General features: G+C 43.7%; 2 protein-coding genes across 5 annotated transcripts; one reads left to right on the top strand and one right to left on the bottom strand.

The window, feature by feature from the left end:
- Positions 1-174: 174 nt before the first annotated feature.
- ARL10 (ARF like GTPase 10) lies at positions 175-8568 on the bottom strand. Of its 2 annotated transcripts, XM_082213585.1 has the most exons (5): positions 7591-8568; positions 4474-6873; positions 3289-3457; positions 2833-3008; positions 175-1831 (listed from the first exon to the last, which is right to left on the bottom strand). In XM_082213585.1, the coding sequence occupies exons 2-5, from the start codon at positions 4663-4665 to the stop codon at positions 1655-1657; spliced, it is 714 nt and encodes a 237-aa protein (XP_082069711.1). In that variant the 5' UTR covers positions 4666-6873; positions 7591-8568; the 3' UTR covers positions 175-1654. The 2 variants fall into 2 exon arrangements, with proteins under 2 accessions (XP_082069711.1, XP_082069710.1); XM_082213584.1 differs by lacking the exon at positions 7591-8568 and having other exon boundaries at positions 4474-7011.
- A 1589-nt stretch (positions 8569-10157) lies between these two features.
- KIAA1191 lies at positions 10158-22257 on the top strand. Of its 3 annotated transcripts, none has more exons than XM_082213579.1 (9): positions 10158-10388; positions 12921-13016; positions 13279-13361; positions 14746-14936; positions 16430-16556; positions 18153-18277; positions 18866-18972; positions 19287-19432; positions 20616-22257. In XM_082213579.1, exons 3-9 carry the CDS (start codon positions 13334-13336, stop codon positions 20822-20824), a joined length of 933 nt encoding a protein of 310 aa, XP_082069705.1. In that variant the 5' UTR covers positions 10158-10388; positions 12921-13016; positions 13279-13333; the 3' UTR covers positions 20825-22257. The 3 variants fall into 3 exon arrangements, with proteins under 3 accessions (XP_082069705.1, XP_082069706.1, XP_082069704.1); XM_082213580.1 differs by lacking the exon at positions 10158-10388 and adding an exon at positions 12012-12171; XM_082213578.1 differs by lacking the exons at positions 10158-10388; positions 12921-13016; positions 13279-13361 and having other exon boundaries at positions 13381-14936.
- Positions 22258-22364: the final 107 nt, after the last annotated feature.

Here is a 22364-nt window from a genome sequence, read left to right as displayed (position 1 = left end):
GAGAGAGAGAGAGAGAGAGAGAGAGACAGACCCCTGAACTGTAATTATGTACATGTATTGGCAGTGGCCTTAACACTCCTTGAGTTCTGCCTTTCTTAACAGCAATAACACATGACGCTGCTGGCCTTGTGATATCTCTAGTTGCATAAAAAACACAACCACATCCCTTACAGCTGAGACAAACAACTCAAGGTTTATTTGATACAGTGGGGAGGGGGGCATACACAGTTGGTCACCAATTATCCATTTCATACAGGCAAGAGGAACTTAGGGCTAGGAGCCACAGGCACAAACAAAGCTTCCCATAATCTTTGATGGGACAGGAGAGGTGATCAGGTTTTGCAAAAGGAGTGTAGCCCAAACTCAGGCAGTACTGCTGTTTTCCGGCTATGAGGAAAGGGAACAGGGAGTTGGCATGTGTACTGTTTGAGAAAGAGCACACAAGGGTTGGGTTAACTCTGCCTGTAAACACAAGGTCCCTCTACAGGACTGCCTGGCTGAACATGTAAAACTTTTCCTTTCTCTAGAGGTAAGATTGGCATTTTGTCTGAGACCAACTTCTTCCACATCACGGGCAGCCCAAACTCTGAGGCCGGCCCTTGGCATGTCCCAGCCACCACTATCTGACTGTACAGTTTCCAGTTCAGGAGGAATATGGATTCTATAGGAATGAGTCCTGAGACAGGTGACTTGAGATCAAACATAGCACCAAACTGAGAAAGGGATTTGCAGCTTCATTAGCCTGGGCACAGCAATTCATATTAGGTACCTCAAATTTCCCAGATCCTTCTGCAGCCTTTCACTGAAATTCACAACTCTTGCTTTCTTCAGAAAGAAATTAAGGGTAGTAATTCACTGGGGGCTAACTTGACTTTGGAAGTTGAGCAACGACACTGGCTGTAAAAATGCCTCAAGGAGCTAGTTCCTCAGAAGCACAATTGTTCCAACATGCTTATGCTAAGGAAATGGATGTAATTCAAGGGCATCTAGTATGTTGGAGAGGGATCAGCCAAGCCATCAAGCTGCTTATCAGGTATGATAGATCTTATTGCACTAATAAGTAGCATTTAAATCCCTAACAGCCATCAGGGACACCTCAACAGAATAGCTGCTTGCACATGCTCTGCTGAGATGCCCCTTTAACACCCACTCTCAGACTAACCCTCATGGCAGTTTGAGACGGTACATCCTGTTCCCCACTAATTGCAGTGAGGCTTTAATAGTATTTCATGGGAGCACAGTCAATCCCCAGCTTCCCAAAAGGGCAGTGAGGGATGAGGTATTCCAGCCTGCGCAGGGCAGACTTTTTCTATAGACCTGCTGTGTCGAGTCTTGAAGACAAAGTGATAGTTCTTAGTGCAAGTATTGACAGTGCCATTCCCTAGGACTTTCAGCAGCCGATGCCAGCAGCCACCCCCAAGACTACTGTATTATCACCATGGTCAGTATATTTGGCCCCTGTTTTAGCCAAGGTCTCAATGGTTATATTGACGGTAAGGCTTCTTTCCAGAAGGGGGTTTAGTAAACACCTAAAAAATTCTTTTGAGGACCTGGAAAGCCTGTATCTCTGAGGATAAGCTCTCAAGAAGCTAAGAGGAATGATGGCACAGTTGGCTCCATCTGGCTTGAATATCCTGGAAATGTTGAAGAACCTTCAGACCTGAGCCAGGAGTTTGAGCAGCAGATTCTTCAGGTGGAGAACACTGTTTGTGGTGGTCAGGCCAGCATCAGTAGCACTTGTGGGCAGGAGAAAGAATTCCCTTTGATGTTTCAGGGTGTTCAGTGCCAGCTCCTCGTGCAATTCTGCCACACTCCGCGCATCACTCTTGTCCTAGAGTGGATATAGATCACAGGTTGAACAAATGACACCCCTTCCCCACCCGTCCTTAAGAGAACTGTATTTAAGCACACTTTTAAATCTACTTTCACTCGTTCTCAGACAAGGATCCTTGTGAAAAGGAGAGCTGGGAAGGAGACAGTTATACTTGACATTAAATGCTGATGACGACACCATAAGCTATCCAATATACTTAGTCATGTCAGTACAAGCAAATGATATACAGAAGATGTCAAGCGCACAGACAAGATCTACATTGCAGGGGGTTGGACTAGATGGCACTTGGGGGTCCCTTCCATCTCTGCACGTCCAGGGTTCCATCTCCAGATCAGTGGTGGGGAACTAGGCTGAAGGTGGCCCTCCGGGCATCTCCATCTGGCCCTTGGAACTCTTCCTCAGGACACATCTCTCACCAGCCCTGCTCTGCACCTTCCTTGTGTGCATTTGCCTGGCTGGAATGTTATCATTGGACTGTGATAACGCCTCTTGCTTGCATGGCTGGAGGATGGAGAGATGTGTGTGTAAACATAAACACTGCTAACCTTTGTGTGGCCTACTACACAAAAAATAACTTCTGCATTGCTTACTATATGGTTAACATGGTCAGTTTTGCCTCTGGCCCCACTCCACTCAAGCACACAGAGACACAAAGACCCAACTTTCCCTTGTGGCAGGCAGGTCTGGAGAGACGGAATGACTCCTCCCCTCTAGAGATGGTGTTGCAAGTTGAGGATCCTGCTTGTCTCCAGCAGGAGGAGTCATCCCTATCAGGAATGGTGTCCTGCTCCATCTGGTAAAATGTTCCTCTGCCTTGCTCTAGTCTAGACTCAGTCTTTCTCAACTTTGGATTCCCAGAAGTTGTTGGACTACAACTCCCATCATTTCTAACCAGAATGGCCAGTGATGATGGGAGTTGTAGTTCAAGAACATCTGTGGGCCCTACCTAGGTTGAGAAAGGCTTCTGTAGATAGTCCCAGGTGAAAGAAGAGGCCCACCTGTTTGTTAGCGAGAACTATCAGAGGCAACTGAGGGTCCTCTGCTAGCAGGCCATGGAGCTCCTGTCGGGCAGTGTGGAGGCGCAGGCCGTCTGCAGAGTCCACTACAAACACTAGGACATGGGCTTTGCTGAGGTAGTGGTTCCAGTACGAACGTAGATTCTGGCTGCCACCAACTGAGACACAAAAAGGACCAAAAATAAAAACCATACATGTTGAGTATATGGCATGTTTTCGGCACCCATCCACTGCCAAAGAAAAGAGGTGCATGGAACACTCAGTTCTGTTTTAGGCACATAGAGCTTCTAGTAAAACCCTCCCCCAAAAAGTATTTATGATGCAGTGGCACAGAGAATTCCTTGCACATTTCTCTCACAGCAATGATACAAGGCCACTTACAAAGTTCTCCCACTGTCCCAGACTGCCTTGCTTCCAGGAGGCTATGGTGGGACTTACCCTCCAGGAGGTCCATCTGGAGCCCATTGGCCTGTATTTGTGCTGAGTTGAAGCCCTGAGTGGGTGCTATGTGCATCTTGGCTTCTGTGCTGCAGATATAGTGGATAATGCTGCTTTTTCCAGCCCCATCCAAACCAAGGACCAAAACCTGATACTCACAGGAAGGTGGCTGAAAAGAGAAGAAAAGCTTTGAGGCACAGCAGTAGAACAGCTGCAGGAGGGCCTTTCATGACTGGCAGCCTCACCTGTGACTATTTGCCAAGTCTGCAAAACCAGACTTCATGTTTGGGTTGTGTGTAAAGCTGTTATTGTTAGGCTGTCGGGGAAGGTGACTTAGAGATGAAAGAGATGGATAGTCTTGCACTGTTAGATGCAGTTGCAACAAATGTTCTTAGATTAAGCATCCAAACAAGGAAGATACCAGCCAAATTGAAGATCAAGCTACTTTGTGTACTGTACACAAACCTATGTAACCTATGGAGCAAAAGTTCTTAGATTAAGCATCCAAAAACAATATACTTGATCCTGATTCTGTCTTCTGAAGCACTAGCTACCTCTCCCAGTTTGATGTCAACTGCAAATTTGATGAGCATCCCCTCAAATCCTTCATCCAAGTTGTTTATAAAGACCATTGGCCCAGGACAGATCCCTGCAGTCAGCCCCCCATTTATCACTTTTTTCCAGGATGACAAAGAACCATTAACGAGTACTCTTTGAGTTGAGTCAGCTAACCATCTACAAATCCACCCAACAATTACTCCATCTAGTCCACATTTTACCAGCTTCCTTGCAAGAATAGGGGGAGGGGGGCTTTGTCAAAAGTCTGAAGCACTATGCCCACAGCATTCCCCTGACCCACCAAGCCTGTACCTCTATCCTCTATGAGAAATGAAATGAAATTCTTCTGGCATGACCTGTTTTTGAGAAACCCATGCTGGGTCTTAGGAATCACGGCATCCTTTTCCAAGTGCTCAAGGACTATTGAATTTTCTGTTCTAGGACCTTTCCTGAAATCACGACCCCATCTGCCACATCTGACCTGTTCCCCTAAGACAAAGGACTGGTGTGGATGGATCCAGACATATTCCTTCCTTTTAGCAACTGAGCTGCAATTGTCCCAGGGGGAGGCTGACAGAGTAGCACTGGCCTTGAGTATAGGGCGCTGCCAGCCTCCACCCATCTTACCTCCTCGCCTCCGGGTGCGTTGCGCCCCAGTTCCGCTTCCAGCTGCTGCTCCCAGCGCCCCCTCCAGCCGATGCAGCTGTCGTTGACGTCTCGGAAGTAGATCTTCCAGGCGATGAAAAGGAGGGAGCCCAGGGCGGCCACCGCTGCGCCCAGCGCCAGGCTCAGGTGCCTGATGGCGCCAGCAGGAGCCATTGGCGAAGGAACCGGACTGAAACAACTTCCAATCAGGCGGAGAGGCAACTGCAACAACACCAGCAGCGCCTCACTCCGAATGAACCCGCACAGAAAAGTCCCCTGCAGCCTCCTGGGCTTGCCTTAAATCCGTATGCTTCCTTATTTCGCAAGTTAGCAACCTGGGTTGAAGAGGCTTGTGTACTAGCAAGTGCAGCGATCCACAGCAGATGCGCTCAGCTGACCAACAACAGCCTCTGTGCGTGCGCGCGCGCTGCTGACTCAGTCTAAGCAGCCAGAGAATTTCCCGGCCGGTGGCAGCACCAGCCCCAGCAAACTGCGGACGGAGTCCGGCTGACGTCACTCTCGGCCTTAAAGGGGACTTGCTCTCTCTCTCTCCACCTAGTAAGATTCCCCGGGAGCGGGCGGTGGGTGATAGAGAAAGAGAAAATGCATTGCTGAGCGTAATATTGCCTTACACAAGGCGGAATTCTCACTATTGCTGGATTGAGACTGCCGTTATACCTGACCGCTGGTCATGCTGCCTGGGAATACAGTAATGGGAGCTGGGGTCCAATGACATCTGTAGGGCCACAAGTCCCCCTACCCATGTCCAGGGCAGGCCCACCCATGAGGCACGGTGAGGCAATTGCCTCTAGTGGCAGGATCCACAGGGGCAGCAGATCTGGATGTAGAGCTTTAATTCCACCTTGTTCTTGCGGTATAACTTCACTCACCTTTTCTTCCCTGGTGGGGAGGTGCCATTTTGTGGTTCACCCCAGAGGCCAAAATGTCTCAGACCAACCTTGCTCATGTCTCATACCAAGATGACAGGACATTTTGCATGCAGAATGTCCTGGGTTTCATCTTTGGCATATTCCAGGTAGAGCAAAGGGAGAAGAAGCTTGCCTGAAACCCTGAAGAGCTGCCTCTGGTCAGTGTAGACAGTACTAACCTAGATGGACCAAATGGTCTGAGGGTTTGTCCATGCCCAAGCAAAATGCAGATTGGAATTGGTCTGCCTCTGAGGCACTGCCATGAAAATCATGTTGGCGGCATCCTGTTCTCACAGTGGCCAAACAGATGCCTGGCACACAGGACCTGAACACAAGAGCATTCTCCCCTCCTGCGGTTTCCAGCAATCAGTATTCAGAGGCAAGTTGGATAAAGCTGGGCAGGTGTGATTTTTTAAACTGTATTTTTACAGACATGCCACAGTCTAGGACTCCTGCCCGAAAGAAGTATCAATTCTCAGGGCAAGTGGATCATAGGAATGGGTAAAAGTAATATCACATAGGGGTCCAGGGAGCAGGTAGATTGATGATTCTTATCTGGAAGCCCCGTGTTCCTGCTATGTATATGAAGCTAGTTAACTTTTGTAAACCACCTTGGGAGGGCTTGATATTGAAAGACAGCACATAACTGGTATTGTAGATAAATAAATATTGAAGGGGAGGGAAAACATCTGAAGGGGGGGAACTTTCTTTTTTTGTAAATGTTTTATATTATTATTTAATTTTAAAATGTACATAAAACAAAGAGAACAATGATAACAAAAGACAAAAATTAAAAGATGAAAAAGAATTAGGGGGGGGGATTTCTGAGGAACCATATTGTCTTGAGGGGAAGAGAGAATAAGAGAGAATAAAAGAGAAACAGCTCCTGCCCACAACAGCCAGGATAGGGACTTGATCTCAGACCCCTCTCTTCATTCCATTGTAACACTGTATTATTATTAGTGTCTTTTATTAAACTCTGAGCAGCCTCTGAGAAGTGTGTCATGATTCCTAAAGGTATATTTAATAAAGGAGTCATGGTACTGAATAACTATCCAGCCCATTGCGGAAGAAAAGCACCATTTATGTGGGAGGAATAAATTGCCATTTTCAGAATTATTTCCATCTCTCTTCTCTGACATATTTGCATTAAAAAATAAAAGCAACAGCGTTATTTGCTGGAACTGCAGTGTCAAGCAGATACCTTGCCTAACAACAATCCTTTGATGATTCAGGACACTCAGTAAATTCTGACTTCCCCAAAGGTCACAAAACAATACTGCAATATGTGTGCAGTTTCCTTTGTTTTCTGTATGGGGTTATTCGGATGCAACCCAACCCTGCTTTCAAGGGCTTCTCTGCAGCTATAAGTGCTAAAGCTCAATGGAAAGTGGCTGTTGCCCTCTCCCCTGGCCCATGTACTCTAGACTATGGACCTTCTGAGTTATTTTCTCTCTTTATCCTGAAACCCTTTAAAGAAAATCTAAATGAGAAAGAGTTAAGATTGTTAGTATGCATAGTTACTGAATTGTCTTAAACTTGTTATATTAGTACTCACCTTTTGCATCTGTTTTGTTTTACTTTTAATTTGCATTTTCAAAAAAGGTTTGATAGATAGAGGCTACTAACCCTGAACATGTTCTACCTCCACTGTCAAAGGCAGTATGCTTTGGAATACAGGTTGAATATTAGTACCTTCATATGAAATCCTTGTGAGCCCTACACAAATGTTTGCAAGGTTCCAGTTTCACTCTTCTTCTAAAAACGTTACAGTGGTGCCCCGCAAGACAAATGACTCGCAAGACGGAAAACCCGCTAGACGAAAGGGTTTTCCGTTTTGGAGGTGCTTCGCAAAACGAATTTCCTATGGGCTTGCTTCGCAAGACAAAAATGTCTTGCGAGTTCCTGCGGTTTTTCCCCCCTTTCCCCCCAAGCTGCTAAGCCGCTTATCAGCTGATCCGCTAAGCCGCTTAACAGCTGATCCGCTAAGCCGCTAATCAGCTGATCGCTAAACCGCTAAGCCGCTTATCAGCTGATCCGCTAAGCCTGCTGAGCCGCTAATAGCGCTAGTCCGCTAATCCGCTAATGGGCTTGCTTCGCAAGACAAAAAACCGCAAGACGAAGAGACTCGCGGAACGGATTCTTTTCGTCTTGCAAGGCACCACTGTACTTCTAAAGTTCCTACTTTTTTCTTTGTGCTGTACAGAGATTAAAAGACAAACCAGCCCCTTGCCTTCAAGCTCACAAACTAACAGACATCATACAAAAGGAAAACGTAATGGGGAGGGAAGAGGAAAACAAGAAGAAAGGCATAACTTATTGAAGTTATATAATTGTTCTGGACAGTTCCCCCCTCCCCTGCCTTTAAGTACACATGCATACCAGGGCTTGGCAAAAGTTGCCCCCTCCACATCTCACCAAACTTTCGTCTGCTGCAAAGAGGTGTGTGGGTGTGCATGTGTCAGGGACTTTGGGGTGGGGGCAAATTACAGCCTTGAAATGTGGCTTCAAGGTCTGTCATTTGATTTGTAACTAAATTGCTTCTGTATTACAGGAATACACTGGCAATTCAGCAACGTTACGCAAAACTAGAGCACAAAATCACAATTCCCATCGTTTCATAACAGGCCTTCCAAGCATGACTAGCCTGGTGGAAAGGAGAGAACCAGCAGGACATGATTATATCTAGATATAAATACTATAGGAAGAACAGGGAAGACATACTGGAGTTGGTGTTGTTCTGGTTGTTAAAGAAAGCATCAAATTAGCAAGCCAGAAATCCCCAAAGGGGCAGATTCCTCAATAGCACTGTGGAAAATACAGGCTGGTTGGCTTAATGTCTGCCTTGGGGAAACTGGTGGGAGGTATTGTTCAAGATAAAACAACCAATCATATAGGTAAAAAAGGTAAAGGACCCCTGGATGGTTAAGTCTAGTCAAAGGCGACTATGGGGTTGCGGCACTCATCTCGCTTTCAGGCTGAGGGAGTCGGCGTTTGTCCACAGACAGCTTTCCGGATCATGTGGCCAGCATGACTAAACGACGTTTAGTGCAACGGAACACTGTGACCGGTCATCTAGAACAAGCTGTGCTGAAGCAGAGTCAGCATGAGTTCTGCAAGAGTAAGGCCTGTTTTATTAACCTACAGTGGTACCTTGGGTTACATACGCTTTAGGTTACATACGCTTCAGGTTGCAGACTCCACTAACCCAGAAATAGTACTTCGGATTAAGAACTTTACTTCAGGATGAGAACAGAAATCGTGCTCTGGCAGCGCAGCAGCAGCAGGAGGCCCCATTAGCTAAAGTGGTGTTTCAGGTTAAGAACAGTTTCAGGTTAAGAATGGACGTCCAGAACGAATTAAGTACTTAACCTGAGGTACCACTGTATTAGTTATTTGAGAGTGTCAACAACCATATAGACAGAGGTGATCCAGTTGACACAGTGTGCTTGGATATTCACATAGCTTTTGACTGCTTAGTAAGCAGATACAGGACACATATTATTGATTAGGAATTGATTACATAACAGAATGCAGAAACTAGGAGTAAATAGATAATTGTCTTGATGGAGGGATGTAGAAAGTGGAGTCCCCCAAGGATCAGTATTGGGACTTGTGCTTTTTAACTTTTTTTTTTATTTAAAGATCTAGAGTTTGGAGTGAGCAGTGAGGTGGACAAGTTTGCTGATGATACTCAGTTGTTCAGTCATTAAAACAAAGAAGGATTGCAAAAAGCTTCCAAAGGACATCTTCAAACTGTGTGAATGGGTGGTAAAATGGCAAGGGCAATTCAATGTAAATAAGTGTGAACTCATGCATGCTGGGGCCCCAAATCCTATTTAACCTATACACTTATGGAGTCAGAACTGGTGATGACTAACCAGGAAAAAGAGTGAACTCAATGAAGAAGCTGACACAGTGTGTGGCAGCGGTGAAAAAAAGAAAAAGAAAAAAGAAAATATCATGGTAGGAATTATTAGGAAAGGAATGGAAAATAAAACTGCCGATACAAGTACAAATCTATGGTGCAACTGCCCCTGGAACACTGTGTACAGCTCTGATTGCCTCACCTCAAAAAGGTTATTTTCGAGCTGGAAAGGTTTCAGAAAGGTGGAACCACAATGATCCGAGGGATGGAGCAATACCCTTATGAGAAAAGGCTGCTGCATTTGGGGCTTTTTAGAGGTGACATGATAGAAAGATACAGTGCCTTTTTCTGGGGGGACACAGGGGTACACATACCCCAGACATTAAGTTTGGCCTCACTGAGGGGCAGTATTTCAATATGAGTAGGAAAATGAGAGTACCCCCTAAACATTTTCTTTTTAGAAAAAAGCACTAGAAAGATATAAAATTATGCATGGAGAAAACGAACCATTTTTCTCCATCTCTAGTAACACTAGAACTCGTGGACATACAATGTAGCTGAATGTTGGAAGATTCAGGACAAAAGAAGGTACTTTTTCTTCACACAGCACAAACTATGGAACTCGCTCCCACAGGAGGCACTGATGACAATCGACGTGGACGTCTTTAAAAGAGGGTTAGACAGATTCATAGAGAACAAGGCTACTGTATATCAATGCATGCACGACCCCTGCGCTCTGCCCATCTCCGTTGCCCGTAAGCTTCTGAATACCAACCGCTAAGTTCCCTCAGCATTCGCCTCTCAAACGCCGCGAGCTTGAACTCTCGCGAGATCGTTAAGCTTATATATTGCGCTCCCTCCGCCGGCGTCCTTTCAGTTGCATGTCGTCAGCCGCGTTGCTGCTGATGTGGATTGGTCTGGCTTGAGCTCTTCCTCCCGGCTCGGGCTGCGCCATGGCGCCTCCGGATCTCGTTGACCGGCGTCTGCTCGCGGGCGGCCTCCTCCGCCTCCTGCTCTCGTCCGACTCGTGGGCGCAGCGGGCCTGTTAGTACCGGGGGGACCCAGTCCGGGGGCTGCGGGCGGCCCAGGAAGAGGAGGAGGTAAGGGAAAGAGGCGGGCGGGAGGGCGGGCAGGCAAAGCAGCCGAGCGCGGCCTTGTTGTTTACGGCGCGTAGTGGGCGGGATAGGCCGGTCGCGGAACCGCCGCAGACCATCAGGAGGAGGCTGGGCTCGGGGATGAAAGGCTCCGGCGGAATTTATTTTGCGCGACACCTTCCCAGACATCTGCTTGGAAGAGCCTGAAGCCTACAGCATTTGGAAAATACCTGAACTCCCCTCCCCCGGGACAGGGCGGGACGGGGACGGAAGATGCTGCTTGTGGTGAAATCTGAGGCAACCGCCTCTTTTTCTTAGGGTGCCATCCTAAAAACACTTACTTGGGAGCAAGGCCTATTGCAGGCTCGGTGAGACTTGCTCTCGAGTAAACATGCAGAAATATATTAAACGCGCTTTTAATCTCACTGCATTCGTTTTGTAAACTAACGCCTCGCCTTTCCCTGTCGGTGTTCAGCCTAACTATGCATGTCTACTCGGAAGCAAGCTAAATACTAATACTAATTTATTGTTTATACCCCGCCCATCTGGCTGGGTTTCCCCAGCCACTTTGGGCGGCTCCCAACAGAATATTAAAAACACGATAAAATGTCAAACATTAAAAACTTTCCTCAACATTGAGTTCAAAAGGGCTTACTCCCTGGAGAGCGAGTACTGTATAGGGTTGTAGCCTAAGCTATGAGACGGACCTGTTGCCTACACTTGTCGGTGGTGTGCCTCCCTCCCTTACACACTTGCTTAGGGAATGATTGTTAGTGGACTAAGCCTTTTGAGCCTACAGCAAAACTTATTTTCCTTGCATGTTGATGGTTGTTCAAAGTGATTCATAATATGTAAAGTGCCTCAACAGTTAGATGTTGTATGCAGTTAGTATGTTAAAAGTAGCCAATGCCGCTAGCATTGGAGGAGGAAGAGAATAGGCTCACTTGGATTTAAACCACTTCCTTGGCTGCAAGAAGTAGCAGTTTTGCTGTACAAGACTTAAGTGGCCATTTGGACTTGGTGCCTCTTGAAGCTGCATTTACAGCATCTGCCTTCTGTTAATTGCAACCATATGGGAGAATATGCTGGCATGAGCTAGTGGGTGTTTGTATGGCTGCTTTCCAGGTCAGCAGTTTCTGCAGTTGGAAGAAGAGTAAAATGCTTAGAACTGGCCAACAGATGATGGTTAGAAAAATTAATGTAAATTACATTGTGGCATCTTATTTATATCTCACCCAGTCTGATAACATTACTGCTATGGAGGCTATATCTATGGCAAGTCTGCATTTCCCTCATGGAAATACCTACCTCTCCTGAGTTATTTGATGCTTACCTTTGATTGTCTGGGTAAATCACCAGAATGCCTTTTGAGACCATTGCATTTTATTAATTCAAAGGTAAACTACCACTGTTGATTGCTTTATATTGTGCTGGAAAACTTCCCATTACCTTGAAACCAGGTGCCATTGTAGATTACATAGATGTTGATTGAGATGTGGAGTGTTCTTTGACCCTGTGGTGTTGCCACTGCAGTAGGAAGGTCCACAGTTTGAATCCCATTGTTTGAAATCATGCTAGTGCAAGTAGATGGGTACCACTTCAGCATTTCCATGTGCTCTGGCTTCCGTCAGGGTATTCTGTTGTTCCAGAAGCAGTTTAGTTGTGCTGGTCACATGACCCGGAAAGCTGTCTGTGAACAAATACCATCTCCCTCAGATTGAAGTGAGATGAGCGCAGCACCCCATAGTCAACTTTGACTGGACTTAATTTATTTACTACTGCAGTCCAAGTATGCTAATTTATAACTTCATATTTATATTTTATATTTTTGCAAGTACTTGGCAGTCCAACTGAGTGAAGGTTTCTTTGGTGTGGTTGATGTACATAGTGTCTAGTTGAGACCACTTCAAATGTTAGAGAATTCCCACATACAATTGTAGAGTTGGAAGGATCATCTAGTCCAGGGGTGGCCAACTCCCAAGAGACTGCGATCTACTCAGAGTTAAAAACTGGCAGTGATCTGCCCCCTTTTTTGGGGTTCAGGTCAAAGTTGTTGAGCTTTTATAGGGAGGAGGCCCGTTTTTTAAGAGATTCAGGTCAAAGTTGTTAACCTTTTTTTTTTTTTTTTAAGGGAGGAGGAAAGCACCGTTTTGTGGAGGTGCAGGGCTAAACTGTTGTGTTGAGCTTTTTTAAGGGAAGCCAAAGTTGTTGAGCTTCTTTGGGGGGAGCCAGTGATCTACCTCAAGACATTCAGTGATCTACCGGTAGATCACTGTCTACCTGTTGGACGTCCCTGATCTAGTTCAACTCCCTGCAATACAGAAATTCCGCTCACAGCTGTCTCTGGGTGGGCTCAAACCACCAACCTAATGGTTAACAGGTAGATGAGGCATTTGAGCGTTGTGCACTATTTTCTCCTTTATGAAGGTTGAAGTGGCTTTCTGTCAGTATTGAATTAGGTTATTATGAATACAATTTTACTGCAATTGTAGACTGTCTTACTTTAGTAAAGATTTATTGCTTCTGAATTTTTGTCAGTCTGTCTGCATGGAAGTTCGTGAGGATGGTTTGCTAGTTTCAGCATCAGCAACAGAATGGTCCTTTTTTGACATCTTTCTCTCATCATAAGTTGTGGTAAGCTCTATTAGTTTTTTTTCCTTATAAAAACTTTGATTACAATGATACGCAGGCTGATTAATTTAAAATGAGTTAGGTCATAATACCTTTTCATTGCTTCATTATTTAAATCATCAAAATAAATGTTAGACATCTTGCTAGCTTTATAAGCAAAGTAAAATATGTGGAGCTTCATTGACATACTCTAGTTTTATTATAAACCTGGATCCTTTGCTATGGTGTAACTTTTGCAGATGAAAGTACCCTCTGTTTTTATTAGGTAACAGCAATACTGTTCTGGATTTCCATATAGTGAAACACCTGGACTTGCAATCATGGCTTCAAGACGAACAGATGCTCCTGGTAAAACTCATTATCTAAGTAAATGTGTCTGGTGTAAAAGTGTCTAGTGGTAATTGTAACAAATATCATCAGGCGCTTTATTCAAATCTCCCAAGTCTATTTGTGTTGTCTTTATGAAGGTCTAGCTGTACCACACTAAATGCAGACACACATAAAGATCTGACTCTGCTCTAGAGAGAATTGTAATTGTGCTTCAACAATACATCTGTTGGTGACCTAGCATCTTATGGTTGCAGTTGTCAGTTTTCTTCCCTGCTAATGACCAACACCTGCTAACTAGATGATGATGAATTAATTACTAAATTGATGGAGTTCTCCCCTGAGATGAATTCTTCCATCTGTTCCTGGAAGTAGTTTTTCAGATTGCCTTCAGGATTATGTATTTCATGCTACCATTACTTGACTTTTAATTTGCTATTGAGTGAATTTATTGAAATCCGATGGTTAGTGTGCCTATTTACCTGATTATGAGTGAAAAGGCTGTTTGCCATTAGTTTGGGAAGTCATCTCGGCAGGGATGGAAAATTCTTCAGATCCCTATGAAATCGAATGACCATCCTAAGTACCTAAACATTTTCTAGCCTGGTTTTTTTTTAAGGTTGTGTTTTCTGGGGTTATTCTGTTTGAACATCTTTTAATGAAAAGTTGATTACCTTCCTGATCCTAGGTGTCTCATGTGGGAAAAGATTCTGAATAAATGCTTTAGTGCCAGGGCTTGGGTTTTAGTAATTCTGGACTAGATAAGTGCCTAAATTAATAGGCAGTAGACTTTTTTGAGTAACAGTGTTTCTAGGAGCTTTGACCTAAGAATTTCTAGCTCTAGTAGCACCTTTAGCTCTCTAATTATTGGTTGAAATGGATCAAGTGCATTGTTTTGATCAGTAGTGGTGAACCAGTGGCCAATGGGCTTCATCCAGTCCACTAAGTCTTCTCCAGTAGCCCCCAATTCCCTGACCCAGTATGGTGCTGCCTTGAGATTGAGGGGGGCATAGTACATTAATGGAATTTCATCCTCATAGTACTGGGCAGAGAGGTTGAAACTACCCTCACAGCTATTGTCAATTTCATTTTTCACCTTGCTTGCTGTTTGTGTGCGTGTTCCCTGGTATGCATGTTGTGGCTTGTGCACAGGTGCTCTTGCTTGCCTGCTATAGGGTGGCCATGCCTACCTGTGGCATGTTGCCCTGACGGAGTTGGAATACGGTGATGTGGCCTTGGGCCTGAAAGTAAGTTAGTTACATCACAATGTTCTAAAATCCTGTGATATTGATGCTAGAAGATCATCTTAATGAAATAAGTGCTAATGTGATCTGTACTACTTGCTTGTATAAAGTTGACATTCTAAAAGTGCAGCCTACTGTGAAATTTTCATCTCTGTCCTTAGCTATTGAGCATGGCTCTGGAGGCTTTCTAGGAAAGATGTCCCAACCCATTGGAATGAACCGTCGAACATTCAGTTATGATGATGCCCTTGAGGATACAGCACCAATGACCCCTCCTCCTCCAAATATGTCCACCAATATCCTGTGGAAACAACCAGTCGTCCCAGAACGCAAATATGAAAATATTTCCAAGGTATGCAGTCTCTAGAGTGACTATAGAGGTGGTATGAGGTGTCCAGTAAATACCACTTTTAATGTCCCACTGAAGACGTAAATCAACCACTGAAATTAACTGTGCTGAGGGGCATCAAATTTGCATTGCTTTGCTCTTCTGGGTGTATGGGGTGTTAGGGGAGGTGTAGTACCTCTGGTGGGAGATGTAGTGTGCTCCTTCTGGGGTACTTTGTCCACCTTTGGTTCCCACGCTGCACTCAGCTCTCACCTGTGGCTCCTAGAAGTTATCAGCATATGACAGCCACACCCCGGGAGACAGCTTTGACTGGCCGGCTAAACCAGGTGAGGGTAGCCGAGTGGTCTCAAACCCTCGTTGAGTTAGGGACTTCCCCTGCCTGTGAATACAGGCTCTGGCAGATTGAGCGGACAAGACCCATAGTGGCTCCAAGTGTCAAGAAGACAGTTTCTGCACGTGCTGTAGAGGGAAGTGAGGGGCAGGTGGGGCTCATCCACCTAGGAGAAGGAAAACCCTGATCTTAAACCTCTGCTGCCTTGCAGGATATCTTCAGGGAAGAAAAAGCTAAGGGGTAAACCCCACACAAAACCAGAACATAGTCCCTAAGATGGTTGGTTGGCACTTTGTACGCCGCCTCCTGGCAACTCCTGAAGCCAAGCTGGTAGCAAACATATTGCTCTGCTTTCCTTTGGACCACTTCAGCAAGGCTGAGAGTAGGGTCTTGTTGACTGGGCAGCCAAGGACCTCCATACACATTGCCCAGGCTTGCACCCCTGAGAGGTCACTTCAGTGCTATTAACAGCGGCTTGGCTTCGTTCCAGAGGCACACTCCATTTCTCTCGAGTCAAGCAGATGCCAATAATACAAATGCTCTTCTGATACTTTTTATAGCAACAGTTATTGAGGGAGAAACACTCATTTTCATTACAATGGCTGTAACTGGTCAGAACTGGTGAAATGTCTGACAAAAAGAGTGTAAGTGTCACAACGAAGAGCTGGTATGATTAAAAAACAACAACAACAACTATAGATTTTTATTAGGGTCAAATGGCTGTGGGTGGGTGGCAAGTAACAGATTGTGATCCTGGATTTACTTATCAAAAGCTGGGAATAATCAGAAAGCCATAGTTGTTATCTTATGAGGAGAACTAGACATGGGGTTTGGAGTTATCTTCTATGCAGGAGAGAATATTTTCACCTGTTTTCATTGGCTACTGCGGACCTGGTTTTTGGTGAAAATAGGAGTGATCTCTAGCTTCATATAATGCTATTTTGATTATCTGCTGGATGCAAGACCAAAGATTTCTAAATACTATACAGAATTAAAATGTTATAGATGAGAGGGTGGGAAAATGGCAAGAGCACCATGTTCAATCTGTACAGTTCAAGTATGATTCCAGGACTCCTTCCCTTGAGGATCAGGAGCAGTGTGTGAGATTCTCCTAAGGTAATTTTGCCCCTTTCTCCTCAAACTGTCCCTGGCTTCCTCTGCACAGGATGAGGAAGGGGAGACTAGCATGCATCCATCTGCCATTACCCCCTCATCTTCCACTGAGACTGTGAACAAGGTTCCTGTAGTGAAGGCCAAGGCCACCCACATCATCATGAATTCTCTCATTACAAGTAAGAGCTCTTGTGTTCCTCTAGTAGGCAAGTTACCCTGGAGATCAAATTTTGCAATATGGTTTATTTCTCATTACCATGTGGGTTATTTTAATTCTCTGTGATATAGTTGTCCATTCAGAAAGGCCTTCAAAGAGATTGGATTCCCTAATGGAAAGGGTCAAACAAAATGCTGTAAGAATGAATTTGATGCTCTACCTCCATATTCTGATCCTCTTTAGTATATAAATGCTAGCATGTAACCTAAGGGAAACAGCATGGAAATTTAATTCTTTTAAGTCCTGCAGCACTTCATTATGTGTTTTGTGGTAGTGGGACTGTACTGCCAGCTCTTACTTGTTAGCTTGGCAAACTCATTCCATTTGTCCAGTCAATGTATTAAAATGAATGGCTGTGGAAGATAATTTGTTGGCACTTATGTTTAATTGTAGCTGTTAAATCTTTTGGGAAAACTAAATACACACTTCCATTGAATTTACAGTGAATTAAACAACTTCATTAGGTTGCTAATGGTACATTTCCTCCTCCTACTAATGGGCAGATAACTGGCACATAGACAATATGCTTGAATCAGCATGCTTTGGATGTGGCATATATATTTCATCATTTTGAGTCTCTTGTAGTTTTTCTGTTTTGGAAGTCTAGTGATCACCGCAGAATGGAAGTCTAGTTCAGGTATATTACTTTCTTACAGTAAAGCAATGAAGGAAACTTCCTTTTATGTTTAAGAAATAATTCCTGGAAACATATTTTATTAATATTTAAAGATAGCCGTTACTATTGCATAATTTTTCTTTAAAAAAGCTACTAAAGGACAGGGTTGAGGTTTCTGCTATGAATAACAGTAGATTGGAGGAAGGCATTCTGAAGGTGTTCCTCCTAAACCCTGGTGGCTTCTTTTTGGGGCCCAGCTTCTGATTATGTATGAATTTATGCTGCATTCATGAGAACATAACAAAAGTTGTCGCAGTAAAGGTTTAGAACAGGGATGAGGAACCTACCTGTGACTCAAGATAATGTGCTACTGCTTCCATCAGCTAGCCAATATGGCCAATAGACAGTAACAATATCTAACAGCACCTGCAGGGCCACATGTCCCCCATCCCTGGTTTAGAAAGTCTTGTTCTGGAACCCAAAAGATACAGTGAGCTCACTTGTAGGAAGAGCTCAGGGCAAAGGAAAACATTTCTGTATAACCAGGCCTTTAGCTGATTAAACAATCTATGGTCTTTTAAATGTGTTTGTGGGAAGGGGGCTATTTATATTCTCCACCTTGTGATCTTTGGGTGAAGGGCTGTATACAAATTTAATAAACAAACAAAGCAATCCTAGATTATTTTACTATACTGGTCTCTCTTTTTAACTTTAGTCCTGTCCTCCCCTTCCAATCTGCTGGAATGATGAAAGTTCCAGAACATTTTTTAACTGTTCTGTGCGTTGCTCTGGCGCTTTATAATAGATGGCTTAAAGAAATCTCTCCCTCCGTGCTTTATCATTTCTAATAACTATAAAGGCTATAGGATATTGGCTTTTAGAAACTTGTTGCAGGCCGTAGTGTTTGTGGCTTGTATGAATGTGTCATGTTGTCCGTTCTAGAACAAACTCAGGAGAGCATTCAACGCTTTGAGCAGCAGGCAGGGTTGAGAGATGCCGGATACACTCCCCACAAAGGCCTCACTGCAGAGGAGACTAAATACCATCGTGTGGCTGAGTCACTCCATGTAAGGTGTTGGGTCTCACTGTGCTTTAGTAGTGAATTCCTTAAATTGGTATTGGTTGTAAATTACTACTTTTCAGAACTAAGTGTGGAAAGTTTGCTAATAGGTGCCATTGGCACAATAGAATCGGGGATTTTTCCGGTTTGCATCCTGTTTCAGAGTTTGTGTTAAGAGAGCTTGAATCTAGTGCCAGTTAAATATAATTTATTGAGTTCTTGATCAGTACCAGTGAGACATTGGCAGTGAAAGTAATTTATGTAAATTATTTATTTCCCTGCACCAAAAGCCTAACTTTCTGAGACTGAACATATAGAATTTACTATTACTGGGAAATGGGTGCTATGCCTTTGAAGTGGAATACAAAGTTCAGTAATAGAGGGTGATGACTTGAAAGATGGTATGTCTGAGAGGTAGCTGCAATCAAGGCAGAAATGTCTCCATACAGTCTTGCATGCAAGTCTCATTAATATGCTGCATCATGCTTTTATTAAGCTTTACCAATGAAATAAACAAAATTAAACTGTGGCTGCTCGCTGTTCACTTGCTAGAATTGGAAAGCTTCCAACTGTACATCTTTACCCTTTCTAACAGAACCTAAAGATGCAAAGTGGAGAGATGGCAAAAGAAGATAAACAGGCCTCTTCCGCCCAGTCCACTCCAAGCAGCACTCCCCATTCCTCTCCCAAGCGCACATACAGGTACATTTCCCAAGAGGAAAACAAAGGGCACTTAACTATGTGTCTAAATTAATAGGAATCCTAGTTTCCTTTTGGGTTTTGCAAATCCTGTTTGTGGAATCTGTCCAATGCTTTTTTGCTGCATTTTTAAAGATACCCAGTCTTTCTGTTGTGGGTAGGTAATGTGGTTCACATAATTTTCTCCTGGATTTATCTTTTGGTGTAAACCTATGTGGAGTGAGAATTGTTCAGTTGGGATTAAATGTTTGTGGTAGTCATATACTACCATGGTCTGCCTATCCGGCTTCAGTTCTTAATTGATTTGTTCTCTTCAGGGGTTGGTTTAGTCAGGGGTCCTCCGCATCCATCACGGGTCCTGAGCTTGCTGCCATGGATTCCGGTGGTGGGGATGGCGATAAAGTACCGTCTGAAAAATGGAGCATCTTTGGACCCAGAGCTCTTCAAAAACACACTGATTCAGGTATAGCAACATTTTAAGAAAACAGTCTTTATGTCTTCAAAAATATGTGTTCTTCCAAAAATACAGTCTTCAAAAATATGTGTTCATTTTACAAAAGACCGAAGTAGCAAGCTTTGGCTTTAAAGACTAAAGGAGAAATTAAACATCACACTGTGGTAATTGTTTTGTCAAGGCAAGCATTTTGGCTTGCCAGAAAGAACAATCCCCCCTCTCCTCCCCTTGCATACTATTCCAGGGCTTCTTCTGATGCCCCCAGAGCCAATTTTGGGGTGTATGGGGAGAGGAGGGAAACCCCCATAGCACAAGTGAAAGCCCTTGTGCAGGAATTCTGCTGATGGGAGTCAGCTGATGTATTAGTTGAGCCCTGGTCTAACAAAGAGTTAAAATTATGAAGAGACTTAAAAGTAAATGGGAAGAATTCGTTGTCAATTGGAATTGGGACTACAGAAGAGAATGCATATATCACGGTGTGGCATATAGTAAAATGTGTGTCCACAGCTTTCTGCAGTCTATGGCATAGAACTTGAATGCTGCATTCAAAGGTCGGAAAATCAAACTTTGGATTCAGTCTTGTACCCCCCCCCCGCACATTATTGTGCTTTTGTAACAGCAGCGTTAATCCTAAATTTGTAGTTAATGTGGTTTTACAGTCATATTTGATAGAGGAATGTCTGTTCCGTACTTTCTCAATAAGCAAAGATGCACTGCCTACTTATTTCTTTTAAGAAAAAATGTAGTGAATATTATCCTGACTCTTTAACCATCTGCATTGCTCCTTTAATGCTGATTTGCCAGAACTATTCCTGAATCTTCCAGTGACAATTAAATTCTGTTCAAGGCAAAGTTGCCATAGATTATGTGCAAAAAGCCTATCACAAGGGATACTTGAGTTGCAGTTTTAGGTATAGCTTCCACATATGACTGTCACTATAGGAATACACAAATATATTTTGTTGACAAAGAGAACTGCCACATGCCACATGGTGGTTAGTGCTTGTTGTTTAGTCGTGTTCGACTCTTCGTGACCCCATGGACCAGAGCACACCAGGTTAGTGCTTAGAATTTGATGAAAAGGCAATTGCTTACACAAGTCTTGATTGTGCTGTACATCTGCAAAGATGTGCGTAATGGTTTGCTGCTTTTGCCTTTCTCTTATCTCTTTTGTATCCTCCTCTTCTCTCAGGGGGCTTTACCGTCCAGGCCTATAAGGGTGCCCAGAAACCAACCCCAATGGAACTAATGCGTGCCCAGGCCACCAGGATGGCAGAGGACCCTGCAACTTTCAAGCCTCCCAAGATGGACATTCCAGCTATGGATGAAAAGAAGCGGTCCCCACGTTCTCATAACCTCAGACCTCGGGACATGAATGTGCTTACTCCTACTGGGTTCTAGAAACACCTCCACTTAAAAGGCAGGATGATCTTGAAATCTGATGGACTATATTGTCCTAGGGTGTCTTTCATATTCCACACATACAGTTGACATAGGAAGGTCTCTTCTAGGTCAGAGTTACAGACAGTGGTGAAACAAGATTTGGGCAACTTTCTGAATTTCTTGCTCTTTTTTTCCTTCCAAAGGTCTCTTATGCAGCACCAAAATAATAACTATCTTGCCAACAGTGTTCTGACATGCAGTTCTGTGCTTCTCTGAATACCTAAGTTTTATAAAGGGAAACTATCAACTTATTGGACCTTTTTGGCTTGAATATTTGGGCTGCTGTTTGTGTAGACATCTACTTATTCGTGCAAGATTACTGAAGGACAATGTATAACTTTCTAGTATCATCTTTGAACCGTTTGAGGGAAGCTAGCATCAACTGAAGTCTAATGTTCTGGTAAGAATATTGGAGAAATTTAGCACCATGCTTGAAAGTTGAAGACTCCCTGCTTGGCTATTTCTACATGTAAGAGATTCATGTCTTAGGGACCTAAATGTTTCAACATGAAAAAAATATCAGTACTAATTCTAGAACTGTACTATGAAATGATACTCTTTGTGAAGCCCTTTGCATCAAATGGGTTCTGCATACCATGAAGCTGGAGCCACAGTAGAATGGAAAAGTTTCTTCATTCCTAGAGGTAACAAAGGGATTTGTAGCTGTTTTCTTGGGGATTCATTTGGGAAATATTAGTAGCACTTTCAGGGGAAAGGATGTGAGATAATAGCTATAAAGTTAAAGGGACAGTGGTTATGCTTATTTATATATTTCTTAGGGAGGAAGAGGAAAATAAGTCATTAGAGCACAGGGAAGATTTTAACCTAGCGTCTCACCTTAGATGTGAACATAAGCATTTGCATAAATTGTTGCTAATTTCTATTTGAGCAATCAGACAGTGGAAGACGATGTGTTCTGTGATTGCTTGAAGACATAGGGGGCAGGTACTGTCCTTGTCCTAAACTCGCAAGTCACTGGTTGGCTTTATAGTGATGAGATGGCAATCTTGGAACATCCATTATGCAGATAAAAAGGTCTTTTGTTTAACAGCATGTTTACTGAGAAGTCCTCACTAATCTTTTTTATGTCCTAAATGGGATCTGTCCCCTTTCTGAACTGTGTTGTTTCTACAGATTGTTGGCAGTTCTGCAGCTGAGTGACTTAGTGGTGTCTCACTCAGCTTCATCTTATTCCTTTACTTACATTGACGACATTAGGACTTGTGCTTCAATACCACTGTAGCTTTTTCTGCCCTATTAGTCATCACCATTGCTGTGTGCAAACAGTGATCCAGCTTTTTGTTTAGTGTTAATTTATTTTGTGATATTTTGTGTTCATGTCTCTGTGCTTAACATCTCTGCACAATAATAAAATAAACCTTAGAGAATGACTGTTAGGGATGTGGTCATCACTGCAATGGCAGAATCTGTCATACATCACTAAGACTGCAATCTACATTTCAGGGAGTAAGCCCTTCGATACTACTGAATAAACAAT

Source organism: Podarcis vaucheri, assembly GCF_965113315.1.
Source record: "Podarcis vaucheri genome assembly, chromosome: 2".
Lineage (NCBI taxonomy): Eukaryota > Metazoa > Chordata > Lepidosauria > Squamata > Lacertidae > Podarcis > Podarcis vaucheri.
This window is presented reverse-complemented; position numbering and strand designations above follow the sequence as displayed.